Source organism: Trachypithecus francoisi, unplaced genomic scaffold, assembly GCF_009764315.1.
Source record: "Trachypithecus francoisi isolate TF-2019V2 unplaced genomic scaffold, Tfra_2.0 Lachesis_group8, whole genome shotgun sequence".
Taxonomy (NCBI): Eukaryota; Metazoa; Chordata; class Mammalia; order Primates; family Cercopithecidae; genus Trachypithecus; species Trachypithecus francoisi.
In genome coordinates this window covers 48272749-48285342 of record NW_022681473.1, presented here as the reverse complement: position 1 = coordinate 48285342, position 12594 = coordinate 48272749, and the positions used below count along the sequence as shown (strand labels likewise).

The window sequence follows — 12594 nt, the reverse complement described above, 5'->3', positions numbered from 1 at the left end:
CCCCTGAGAGCTGCTGCTCACTGCCAGGCCTAGAGCTGAGGGCAGAAGGGTACGAGGCACCATCTGAGGGCTGGAAGCAGTGTGGTGGGATTCCCAGAGAAACTCCAGGGATGACCCTGCCTTACCTCTGCCTGGCAGCGTCTGGTACCTGCTCTCAGTGCCCACAAGTCCCAGGGAGGGCTGGGCTATGTCCCCGCTGAGGGTCGCCAGCTCAGGCTCACTGACATACGACCGCAACTCCACCTGTGGGCAGAGACCCAGGTGATGTGACCTGCCAGTGTCATACCCCCTTCCCTCTCCCCACATGCAGAGTGGCAGTCCCAGGGTCCCCCGCTCACCCTGGAGTCCCCGTTCACACACTGCCCCAGCTCCCGGTCTCGCTTCCTCTCATCTGACTGCCGCTTGAGGCCCCGCACAGACGTGTGCCGGATGATGGTGGCCTCTCTCGGCAGAGGCGGCACGGCCGGGGGCTGGTCCTCTGGGCTGTAGAGTTCGGGGAGTGGGGGCCTGGGAGGGGCTTCATCTTCCTGCTGAGAAAGAGAACCAGAGCAGTGGTCAGTGAGACACAGCTGGAGGCAGGACTGCTGGGTACTGCCACAGTGGAGGTTTAAAGGGCAGGAACAGGCCACATCAGAGCCACAGAACATGGCTGCTTCAGCCAAGGAGCACTCACACTTTCCCGGGAGGAGCAGTGAAGAAGGGACATGCCTCTGCTCCTCTATCCCCTCAGATGTATACAGTTTCTATTCTGCAAAGTGTTACCTGTATAACTGTCCCAAAACCCAGGACTCAAGTCTCCCGGGTCCATGTCCTTGGTGCTGTGCCAAACTGCTCCCTCTGCTCCTCTGGAATGTACATTGCAGGCAGGCTGCTAACCCTGCCCTGACTTCCATACTTACGACAGCACCACCCACCTGGAGAATAACATCTACCCACTCAGCAGTGCTTAGCCTGAGCTGGCTCACTGGCCCCGCACAAGCTCTGGCTCCTTCAGCATGGTGGGGACCTGAACAAGGACAGAATCTACATCCTCCTGGCCTTTCTATCAGAAATGTGCATGGTTACAAAATACTTCCTCCTTCCTGACTCAGAACAGGCGGTTAGCATGAGTGACTCACTGCCTACCATGCAGCTGATTCTCTAGAATGTGGTGAATGCAACCATTTTCCTTGAAACTCCCTGTCCACAATGCTCTGTGAGGGCTGTGGTTCCTCTGCGTATCGACAGACCGGCCCCTGGTTGCCATGAATACCCACTCGCAGGACTCATGACCATCACGCCTTCTACCTCCTAAATTCCCTCTTTCTCAGTCTAATTTGGTTTTGTTTTTAAGAATTTTGCAGAGTTCAGGAAAGGGCACTCCAAGCTCTTGGAAAGTTCAGGAAAGAGCACTCCAAAGCAAAGGCTTATCAACAATCTTCTAAAGCAATACGCTTAACTGATGTGTGAAAGTTAAGCAATCTGCCTAAGATACCCACTGGTTCTCCAAGGATCCACAGTTTCCAATCCTGACAAGACATATGAATCACCAATTTCTAAAAAGCTCCCCAGAAAGATAAACATAAAACATCGATTGCCTTTGATTGAATGGAATGTCTGGAGGCAGAGGATGGGAAGGAGACATGTTATTATGTACTTTTTTATATCTTTTGCTTTTGTATCCTTTGAGAATATCATCTAATTTATTTTTTAAAAGACATTAAACTCAAGAAAGTAAGTCAAATAAAAATAAAAGAACTATAGCCACATGCAACAATGTATATAAATCTCACAAACATAATATTGAAGAAAAGATGCAAGATACAAAAGAGTATAGAATTATACACCAGCATAATCACAGTGTTTAGGAAAGTCAGCACAGGTACTAAAACTGAAAAAAAAAGAAAAGGGGATTATTATCCAAAAAGTCAAGATCGTAGTTACTTCTGGCAGACAGGAAGCAGCTTGAACTGGGAAAGAACCCAGAGGCTTCTGGTTGCTGGCAGTGTTCTATTTCTTAGTCTAGCTGTTGGTATAAAACAGGTGATCTCTTTATTGTTATTCATTGAATTATATAATCCTGTTTCATGTCATTTTCAGGATGGGTATTATTGTTTCACAAATATAAATGGGTTTTGTTTTGAGACAGGGTCTTGCTGTATTGCCCAAGGCTGGAGTGCAGCTGTGTGATCACAGGTCACTGCAGCCTCAAACTCCTGGACTCAAATGATCCTCCTGCCTTAGCCTTCCCAGTAGCTGGGACTACAGTCACGTACCACCACGCCCATCTTAGAAGTGTTAAAAACAAGCAAGTAATAAAACAAATGGTAAAACTGGCAAACACACATATATTCCTAGGAGAGAGGACCTCTCCTGGTGATCCTGATGCTCACCCAAGCTGAGAAAGCCCTGCCTGAGCGCCACAGATGACCAAGCTGAGGAGGAGCCTCTCTACAAAAGGGAAAGCGAGGAAGCTCATAGAAGGGACGGACTTGCCTGAGGACACACAGAGAGAATCAGTCCTGGAATCTGGATGTCCCAGCTCCTATGCCAGCGCCATTTCCCCTACTCCCTGTCCCAGCTGGCAGCATCCCGCCCTATGTCGGCAGCCATCTGCCCCAGACATTCCTGCTATTTGTTTTGGTATTTTCCCTGTCCTGTTTCAGGGCAAGAGCTCCAGTCCACCTCTTGGATCTAGGATTGGGAAGATCTCAAGATGTTGAAATCCACCGTGACTCTCTGGCTGGGTGGTGGGCCATACCCTGGGTGCAGCTGTGGGCCAGCTGTGGGCCAGCTATGGCTGGAAGCAGGTAGATGGTGAGGACCAGGATAGCAGAACTCATGTGTTTTACCCAGCACTATGCACTGACCTCACCAGAGGTCCAGGGACACACGATGCCCAGTGAATTTCCTCCAAGCCTTTGTTGGCAAGAATCTGGAGGGCCCCATTCTGAGGTCCACTCTGCTATAGATTCCCTGCACTGGGACTAGCCTCCTTGTGTTCTCCAGCCAAGGCTGGCCTGGCCCTGGAGGCGTGAGCTCTCTTGAGACCTGACCACATCTCCTATTTCTTTAAAGTCTCCTGCATTCCCAGACTCTGCCAAGAGCTTGGCCTCTTTCTATGCCAGGCAAACCAAGGTGCTAGCCTAGTCACCCACAGAGGCCACAGACCGGATCTGGGACTGAAGGCCCAAATGGCAGATGGCACAGAATAAGAGAAGGGCCAGGAGATGTGATTGGATTCACTAGTTAGAATGGAGACATTGAGCAAATGTCAACAATTTAGGCTCTTAGTTTTCTTCTCTATGGAATGGGGATACTGCTCTTGCTGTGTACATTCTGTGAGGTTATTTTAAAGATCAAAGCATCCTCACAACCCAGCCCAGTGCTCAGCAGCAGGTGAAGGGAAGGACATTTTTCCACTGGACTGAGCTCACTGCCCACGGACACCCCGCACATTTGCAGAGGTTTGCATGGGGACAGCCTTGCCCACAGCCACACACCTCTCTGCAGATCACAAATCCCATCCTACTCAGCACAGTCACTTCTTCTTGGTGGGCCTCAGTTTTCCTAACTGCAAAATGGGAGAGTTGGGTTAGATCATCTTCCAGGGATCTTCCAGTTCTGAGAGTCTAAGGCACAGTAGCAGGGAAATACTACTCTTTAACTGCTTGTGACTAAGGACTCCTTTAGGACACTGGCTGGGTCCATTTCCCCAAGTTTTCCCAGGAGTTTCTCTCCCAGGAGAAAGTAATCTGAGGACAGAGAGGAAACAATGGCATTCAGCTCCTAGTCATCACTACTTACAACTTTGGGCTTCATCTTAGTTGGTGACTGAAGGGGGGATGTCACTTTCCTCAGCTGGGGTGGGTGAGGTCGGTACGGCACGTAGGTTTGCAGCTGGGGGAAGAGTCGAACCTCCAGAGGGGTCCGCACAGGGCTGGTGGGAGGACTGGGCTGTAGGGGCGGCTTGCTCTCAGAAGTTGAGAGTGAAGGCACAGGCGGGTGAGGAAGCAAAGGCACCGTTTTTCTCTCTAAGGGGCATAGAAGGAAACAAAGCACGGGATGGAACAAAGACCCCCTTCCTCGGAGGATGAGTGGGGTGATTTAGCACCTCGAAGACCCAACCTCCCCAAGGGCCATCCCACCCACTTGGCTCCCAAGCCTTCCACCCTCCCACCACCCCCGCCCTCACCCAGATCCCCCACACCCAGGAAGATGAACAGCTCACCTGGATTTTTGATGGACTCCACTAGAATTCTGAAGTTCTCTTTATTTGCACTCAGGCCTGCAGTGACATCTTCAATTCTCCATAGATCTTTCTGTATCTGCGATTTCTCCTGAGGAAGACAAAGTGGTGGGTTTTCCTTCTTAGCTCCTTACAAGTTTCTTCTTAGGACTTATCCTACCATTTCAGACAGAGCCCCCTGCCCTGGGGGGCAGCATCCCCTCTGGAAACCCCACTAGTGCTAGAGCCAAGCCTGCTTCATAGCTTTCTAGGGAAGCATAGACATGGAAAATGCCCAAGATCCAGGGAGAAATTTCAGAGTAGCTTTCAGCAGTCCAGCTTGCCTAATTTAAAAATAGACTGCCGTAAACACTGTGCCATTCCACTAAAATACTGTATGACACACTTAGAGTAGTCAATTTCATACAGACAGGAAGTATAACAGTGGTTGCTGGGGGCAGGGGAGAGGGAAGAATGGAGAACTATTTAATGTGTATAAAGTTTCAGTTATACAAGATAAAAAGTTCTGGAGATTGGGCGCACAAAAATGTGAATGTACTTTACACCACTGAACTGTATACTTAAAAATAATTAAGACGGGTCGGGCGCAATGGCTCTTGTCTGTTATCACCGCACTTTGGCAGGCCAAGGAGGTGAACACTTGAGGCCAGGAGTTTGAGACTAGCCTGGCCAACATGTGAAACACCATCTGTACTATAAATACAAAAATTAGCCAGGCATGGTGGCATGCGCCTGTAATCCCAGCTACTTGGGAGGCTGAGGCACGAGAATCGCTTGAACCGGGAGGCAGAGGTTGCAGTGAGCCGAGATCATACCACTGCACTCCAGCCTGGGCAAAAGAGTGAGACCCTGTCTCAACAAAATAATAATAATAATAATAATAAAGATGGTAAATTTATGTTCTGTGTATTTTACCACAATTTTTTTCTTTTTTTTTTAAGATGGAGTTTCACTCCTGTTGCCCAGGCTGGAGTGCAATGGTGCCATCTCGGCTCACTGCAACCTCCGCCTCCCAGGTTCAAGCAATTCTCCTGCCTCAGCCTCCCACGCAGCTGGGATTACAGGCACCCACCACCACACCCGGCTAATTTTTGTATTTTTAGTAGAGACGGGATTTCACCACATTGGCCAGCTGGTCTTGAACTCCTGACCTCAGGTGATCTGCCCACCTTGGCCTCTCAAAGTACTGGGATTACAGGCGTGAGACACTGCACCTGGCCTTTACCACAATTTTTTAAAAGGCACTGTCTTATGTAATCATGGCAGAAGGGAAGGAAGGACTAGAGTTTACACCATCTCTAGGATACAAAAAACATTTTTTTAGAAGTCAGAGCTGAACCCAAGATTTGAGTTTTAGTTAAAAATACAGTAGTGAATGGAATATTAGTTGGCAATAAAAAGAAATGAAGTACTGATGCATGCTACAAGGATGATCCTTGAAAACATGCGAGGGAAAGAAGCCAGTCACAAAAAGCTACACATTATATGATTCCATGTATAAGAAATGTCCAGACTAGTCAAATCAGTAGAAACAGAAAGTAGATTAGTGTTTGGCTACGGTAGAGGGGACATTGGGGAAATGGGAGTGACTGTTAATGGATACAGGATTTCTGTTGGGGGATGATGAAGTGTTACAAAATTGATTATGGTGATGGCTGTGTCATGCTATGAATATACTAAAAACCACTGAAATGTATACTTTAGAAGAGTGAATTTATTTATTTATTTATTTTTTGGAGATAGGGTCACTTTGTTGCCCAGGTTGAAGTGCAGTGGTGTGATCAAGGTCACTGTAACCTCAAACTCCTGGGCGCAAGTGATCTTCCCGCCTTGGCCTCCCAAGTAGCTAGGAGTACCAGAGCATGCCACCATGCCTGGCTGGTTTTTCTTTTTCTTTTTCAGTTTTTGTAGAGACAGCAGTCTTGTTATGTTGCCCAGGATGGTCTTGAACTCCTGGCTCCAAGTGATCCTCCTGCCTTGGCCTCCCTAAGTGCTGGGATTATAGGCATGAGCCACCATGACCAGCCAAAAGGGTTAATTTTATGACATGTGAAATATATGATAAAGCTGTTGATTTTTTTAACACAATAAGAGTACAATTTTTATATATCAATTTAAAAAAATAATAAACTCCAAAAAATACATATCTACATACAATGGGGAAGGACCTAGGCTACATGATCATGTGCATTCTGACAAGCAGCAACCAAAATCGAATGGGAAGAGGATCTAAAAGTGGTACGGAGGGGTCTGATGTGGTTAAGGGACTATGGCTATCTCTTGACGGGGTTGTTTAAACATCCAATGTAGTATTCTCTTAACTTTTAAGTTAACATGGGGGGAAGATAGCCTTGGTCCCACCCCATGGACTCACCCCATCTCCTCTCAAGGCACCTAGATACCCCTCAACTGGAAGAGTTCTGGCACTGCATGAGCCTCATGAACCTGCCCGATACTGCTCGTTGATTCATCCCTACAGGACCTGGCACTTAGCAGGTTCTCAGTGCATCCATGCTGCATGAATAAAGGACCAGTCATGTAAAATTCCCTGAGCAAATACTTTCCAACAGCCATGACAACAGATGTCCAAAGCCTTCTGTCCCAAGGGGGCTCACAGTTCTCACTCTCTCTCTCTCAACACTCCAACATAAAGCACATCCTCAGGTCTGGCAAGCAAATAATGGGCTTGATTCTCAGCTGCATGCCAAAGCATGAGCACCCTAAAACAAACAGGTATATCACTGACCCCAGGGCATGTGTAGGTAAGAGGATGACCTCTAGGGCTGAAGTCCCCAAGCTGAGTGTTGGGAACAGGTAAATCAAGGGATTAAACACAGTCCTCTTCCTCCTCCATAGCTCCCTGGCAAAGCTCCCCTGTCAGCCACTCTCTTGCCCCGCTGATGCCTTTCTGTCACCCCCACATGTGAGTAAAGAACAGAGAGCAGAGAATAAAAAAGGCTGGAAAGTCCCTATCCTTCTCCAAGGGTGATGGAATTTTGGGCCTTCATAATGAGCACAGGGAGGGGAATTTTGGGGGAAATGAGGGGGTGGAGTTTCATTCCTGTCTCCTCCCACCATACTGGGTAGAAAGGCTCCTATGTGCTGCTTTCAGTAAAGCCTTGAACTCACTGATTTAGCCTTGACTGAAACGGGTATTTTCCTGGAGCCAAACCTGATTACAGGGAGGAAAATTTCTAAGCCCTGTTACTGAGAATCTGCATATGGGGCTGCAAGCGCATCTGCAGTGCTGATGATTTATCTAGGGCTCTAACAGCCTGCCCGCCCTAGAATGACACCAAAGAAGTTAGCACAGTGCCTACTCAAAGTAGGGCTTTGTTAGCTTCCCAGGTCACTGTGCACTTACAGAAAGTGTGAGCAGTGCTGCAGGCAAGGTGGAAATCAAGCTGCAGGCTACAGGCTGGCCTATCTGAGAGTAACTCATGGGGCTGAGTTCTCCAGGGCATCTGTGACAAAGACCTGTCATAGTGTATCTATTTGCTTTTTGGAGGGAAGGGGAAAAAAAGGATTCTAGGCCTGCTATACGTTAAATCGCCATGACATAAGGCACAGTAGAGACACAAATGGCCAATAATCCTACAAATAGATATTTAACCTGCTAATAACTAAATAAATGCAAATTAAAATGAGATGCCATTTAGTAGACTAGTAAAACTAAGAAGATTGATTACAAGTGCTGACAAGGATGTGAGCAAATAGGTCCAGTACTTTCATTTGCTGTGGGTAGGAAGGTAAACAGGTGCAGCCCTTTAGAAGGTAGTTTGGCATATCCATCCACTTTTAAGATGTATACTCATTTCAACCCCAGCAAGTCCACTCCTAGAAGCCTATCTTACACAGATACTTGTAAACAAATGTGAAAAGGCAGTTACACGAATCCTCATCACAACACCATTTATAAAAGCAAAACACTGAAAATAATTAAATGCTATCAGAAAATGAATGGCTAAATAAAGTAGAAAACACCCAGACTATGAAATAGTATGTAACAGTCAAGAAGAACAAATTTAATTTCCTTAGACTGGCACTGCCCAATACACTTTTCTGAGATGATAGAAACCTATAATCTTTGCTGTCCAAGACAGTAGCCAATAGCTACATGTGGGTACGGAGCACTTAAATGAGTCTGGTGTAAATGAGGAATATATTTTGCATTTCAGTTACTTTTAATTAATTTATATTTTATTGGGCAGCATAAATTTGGGGTTAACTTTCCTGCAAAGATTTCCATGATACCACATTATGATAAAAAAAAAGTGAGTTGCCAAATAATGTGTAAGTGTGATCCTCTTCAAGTAAGCCTTTTACCTGCTCCCATCCCTGAATAAATCATATGATTCTATGCATGTGCATATTTTTGAAAATGCATAGAAAATGGTCTAGAAGGCAATGTCACCAATGGATAGTACTGATTTCACATAGGGAGGGTGATGGGAGGGGCAGAAAGGGGGAGGGGGAAGAGGAACTTTTATATCATTTTTTGCTTTTGCTTCTTACTGTTTTGGCCTTTTCAAAGACACGTATTCATTTGTCCTTTGTGTAATTACAGAAGCAAAGAATGAAAAGCTTAAAAAAATTACTACTAAAAATAAAGTAGAAAAAAATTACTGCTAAAAAAATTCAGATCACTGAAGTCCAAGAAAATAGATATACCTGGGCAGACAGTTTTATAAACTCATAACCAGAAATAATTGAAGGACTTTGTCAACAATATTCACCTAGTATTTTCAAGTCATTATGGTAAGTGCTGGGGCTACAAAAAAGAACAGTGAAGTGTTAGCCAGAGTGGATGAAGAGAAATTATGGGAGGCAAACAACCCCACCAGCAGCAGGAGATAGACAAATGCTAGGGAGAGTCTCGCAGGCCAGCCCTGAGCCACAGGAGAGGGTCTCCTCCACATGCTCCTAGGCAGGGCTCTCTAGGAACCATCTCTGCATGAAGAGAGGGACAGCAAGGCCCTGGGAAAAGCCTCAGGGCCCACACACCTAAACCCCCTCCAGAATTTCCTTCAACTTTCTGGGGTGAGGCTAATGCCAGGAGAGTCAATATACTCATTAAATCATTTAAACGAAGAGCCTTGGTTAGAACTAGCTCATCAATTAGCAAGCCCAGCACCAAAAGTGGCCCAGCATGGTGCCTCATACACAAGAAGCCTCAATTAATGCTTGCTGAATTCAAACACACTTATTATCTCAGGGCACTGAAAGGAGAAGATCTAGATCTTAAGTCAGGTGAGAAAAAAACAGGTTATTTTCCACTTAAAAAATTGTGAGGGTGGGGTGGAAACCTGGTTAAGCACCACAGTGGGGGAACACTGGGCAATTTGGAACCCAATTTGGAAGAAGAAAAACCACACAGGGTCTTTCACTGTCTCACTTCTGGGGGACAGAAGCAGCTATCAATAGGGTGGCCTGATTTTTTAAGGGTGAAGAGGCAGGGCTCTAAGGCCAGCTTTCCTGAGTGGTACGGGGTCACAGAGATGGGTATCACCCAGCCTGGCCTCCAGAAATGCAGATGACTGCCTCAAGACCAGAGAGCCTCAAAGGACAGAATTCACACTGTCTCCCTCTGGTAGAGGTGTGATAACATCTATCTCCAGGAATCAGAGGAGGGAAGGGATGGGCACTTCCTGCTGCTGTCTAAGCGATGAGCTAGCAGCCTAAGATAGGGTCAAGAACCACAGAAACACGGATCACTCTGTGATCACCAATGACCCCAAATGATCAGAGGTAAAGCCCTTTCTAAAACACCCAAGAGCTTGTCTTTGAGAGCAGCAAGGCAAGGGGAAGAGGGTGAGTCTTCTCCTCACAGCCTGGCTTGGGGAAGCAATCCTCAAGGGAGAGTTTGGGGTGGCTCCTTTACTGGGGTGGAGCATCTGGGGCCAAGGGGGAGAAGGACTCTGAGCAGTGCTCACAGCCCCCACAGGTGAAAGCTCTTGGAAAAACAAAAAAACAAGAGCTCAGAAGGGATGGACAGGTATCAGATCACCTGGAAAAAAAAGGCTCTTCTGTGTTGCTCCTGCAGGGTCTGCTTCAGCTGTTCCACATCATTCTCCAACTTCAGGTATTCGTTCCAAGCATTTTCCATCTCCTGTTGGCCAAGAAAATGCTTCCAGTTCTGAGTTATCCCCTGCCCCATCGGAAGGCCTCATGAACACCTGTACTCCTGACCATGCAGACCCAGCCAGGGGAAGAGGGAAGGAGACCGAGACCGGGCAGGCCTCAGGCAGGCCTGGTGGGAGAGAGGGAGGAGCAGGAAAGAGCGTGGCATCCTCTCATTTGTGCTCTGACCCTAGCCACCTGCACTGTTCCCTCTTCCACCCCCAGGATGCTTTGATTCTCAGTCCTGGCCTGTACCACAACAGACTGAAAAGTGAAAAAGCAGAGATTCTGACAACTTGGAATTAACTGCACACAGATCAGGGGAACAGTCTGCAGGCAGCTCTGAGAATCTGGCCCACTGGGTGTCACTGGCCTTCAAAAGTCGCTGTGGTAAGCAGCCTAAGGCACACATGCAGGCAGACATGTCACCCCCAGCAGACAAGGTCATCTACTGTCAGGCGGCAGTTCTGCTACTGGAGAAGCTCTGCTATTTCAGGACTCTTGCCTCTGGACACCAACTCAACTACATCTGGGAGGTGAGAAAAGCAGCCCCTCGCTCAGCTCATCCTGAGGGAGACAGGTCTGCCACCCTGTACGCACAGTGGACTCTCTGGAGAGCTCAGCTCGGATATGGACGAGGTCCTCCTGCAGTAACTTCTGCTGGTAGGCAATCTTCTCCAAGTGCTGGGGCTGGTCTTGGTACTGTTCCATCTGTCTGTGCAACACCTCCAGCACAGATTCTAGCTGGTCCTGTACCAGGAAGGGCCAAAAAGCAGCAGGATAGGAGGACAGTCTCCAGAGGCCTCCCCATACCACACCAGGAACCAAAGCTACTAGACCTAACCAAGGCTGAAGGGACCAGCACTGAGATATGGGCCCACAGTTGGGGTTCTGATGCCAGCTCTGATTCTGTCTAGGGGGTAGGCTGGGGAAAGTACCTAACAGCTCTGTGCCTCAATTTCATCATCTATAAACTAGGAATACAGCTGTCTAACTCCTTATGGGATAAACCAAGAGGATAAATCAAAGAATTAAAAAAAAAAAAAAACCTCTCTAGCCTCCTAGGGAAAAGAGTATATTATCAATCTTCAGCATCACAAATTTAAAATGCAAAAGGAAAAAATTACTTTAAGAATAGAAAAGGCCAGCGTTGGTGGCCCCTGGCCCATTCCTGCACTCCCATCCAGACTTGCTGCCTCCACAGCCCAGATCCTAGGAGACAAGGAGCTTTAGGAAGCAAAGGCCTCTGTCCTGTAATGACTGCAGCCACTTCCTCCAAAGGAACCCTGCTTCCCGGGGGTTCAGGGACCGGGGATCATCACATATAAGCCTTTTTTTTTTTATTTTCCTGAGACGAAGTCTTCCTCTGTCACCTAGGCTAGAATACAGTGGCGCAATCTCGGTTCACTGCAACCTCTGCCTCCCGGGTTCAAGCAATTCTGCCTTAGCCTCCTGAGTAGCTGGGATTACAGACGCCCACCACCACGCCCACCTAATTTTTGTATTTTTAGTAGAGACAGGGTTTCACCATGTTTGTCACACTGGTCTCAAACTCCTAACCTCGTGATCCACTTGCCTTGGCCTTCCAAAGTGCTGAGATTACAGACATAAGCCGCCGCACCCAGTGCATTTTTTTTTTTTAAATAAGCTAACATTTGTTGTTCAGTACTAACATGAGGGTCCATCCTATGTCTCAGACAGGACAAAAAGCCCCTCTGCCCATTCCAAGATTATTCAAAACTGACACGTACTTTGTTCTCTTTAAGGGCTCGTATCTTGTCTTCCAAGTCCTGGAGGATCCTGTCCTGTTCGCAGAAGATGCTCAGTTTGACCTAAAAGCAAGAACAGGTGGAGAGGGCTTGGAGTGATGAGAAAAAGACATGACCTTGGGATTGCGATCAGACAGCCTTTGGCTACAGAATCATCCAAACCCTGCCTGAAGCTGTTCACCCTGGGTCTGGGTCAGGAGGCAGATGAGGGGTCAGCGTGTCACTCTGTTCACTCACGTCAATGTCGCTCTCGGCGATCTTCACAGGCTTCAGACTTCGATCCTTGAGAAGGTCCCGGCCTGTCATCTGGGAGGCGAACAATTTAAAAGAGATTTAACCATGGTGTTTGAGATCAGAACTCGGGAAAGAAAATTCACCCTACAATGGATGGTGTGGAAGTCCTTGGCAGTGGCAAGTAGGTCATAGCATGAGAGGGGCAAAAACTTGGGCTATACTATGCCTATTTCATTTTAGGAA

At 47.3% G+C, this 12594-nt stretch overlaps 1 protein-coding gene across 16 annotated transcripts in view; it reads right to left on the bottom strand.

Annotated features, from left to right (window-relative positions):
• PLEKHA7 (pleckstrin homology domain containing A7) overlaps window positions 1-12594 on the bottom strand; it is a 235342-nt gene that overhangs the window by 13289 nt on the left and 209459 nt on the right. For 13 of the 16 annotated variants that reach the window (XM_033204225.1, XM_033204215.1, XM_033204219.1 and 10 more), the window contains 8 exons: window positions 12355-12423; window positions 12100-12180; window positions 10949-11098; window positions 10236-10337; window positions 4211-4319; window positions 3787-4013; window positions 339-530; window positions 126-243 (listed from right to left, as the gene is read on the bottom strand). In XM_033204225.1, coding sequence (XP_033060116.1) covers window positions 126-243; window positions 339-530; window positions 3787-4013; window positions 4211-4319; window positions 10236-10337; window positions 10949-11098; window positions 12100-12180; window positions 12355-12423 — 1048 coding nt within the window. The remainder of the gene's footprint in view (window positions 1-125; window positions 244-338; window positions 531-3786; window positions 4014-4210; window positions 4320-10235; window positions 10338-10948; window positions 11099-12099; window positions 12181-12354; window positions 12424-12594) is intronic. The other 3 variants (XM_033204218.1, XM_033204213.1, XM_033204217.1) reach the window with 1 other exon arrangement.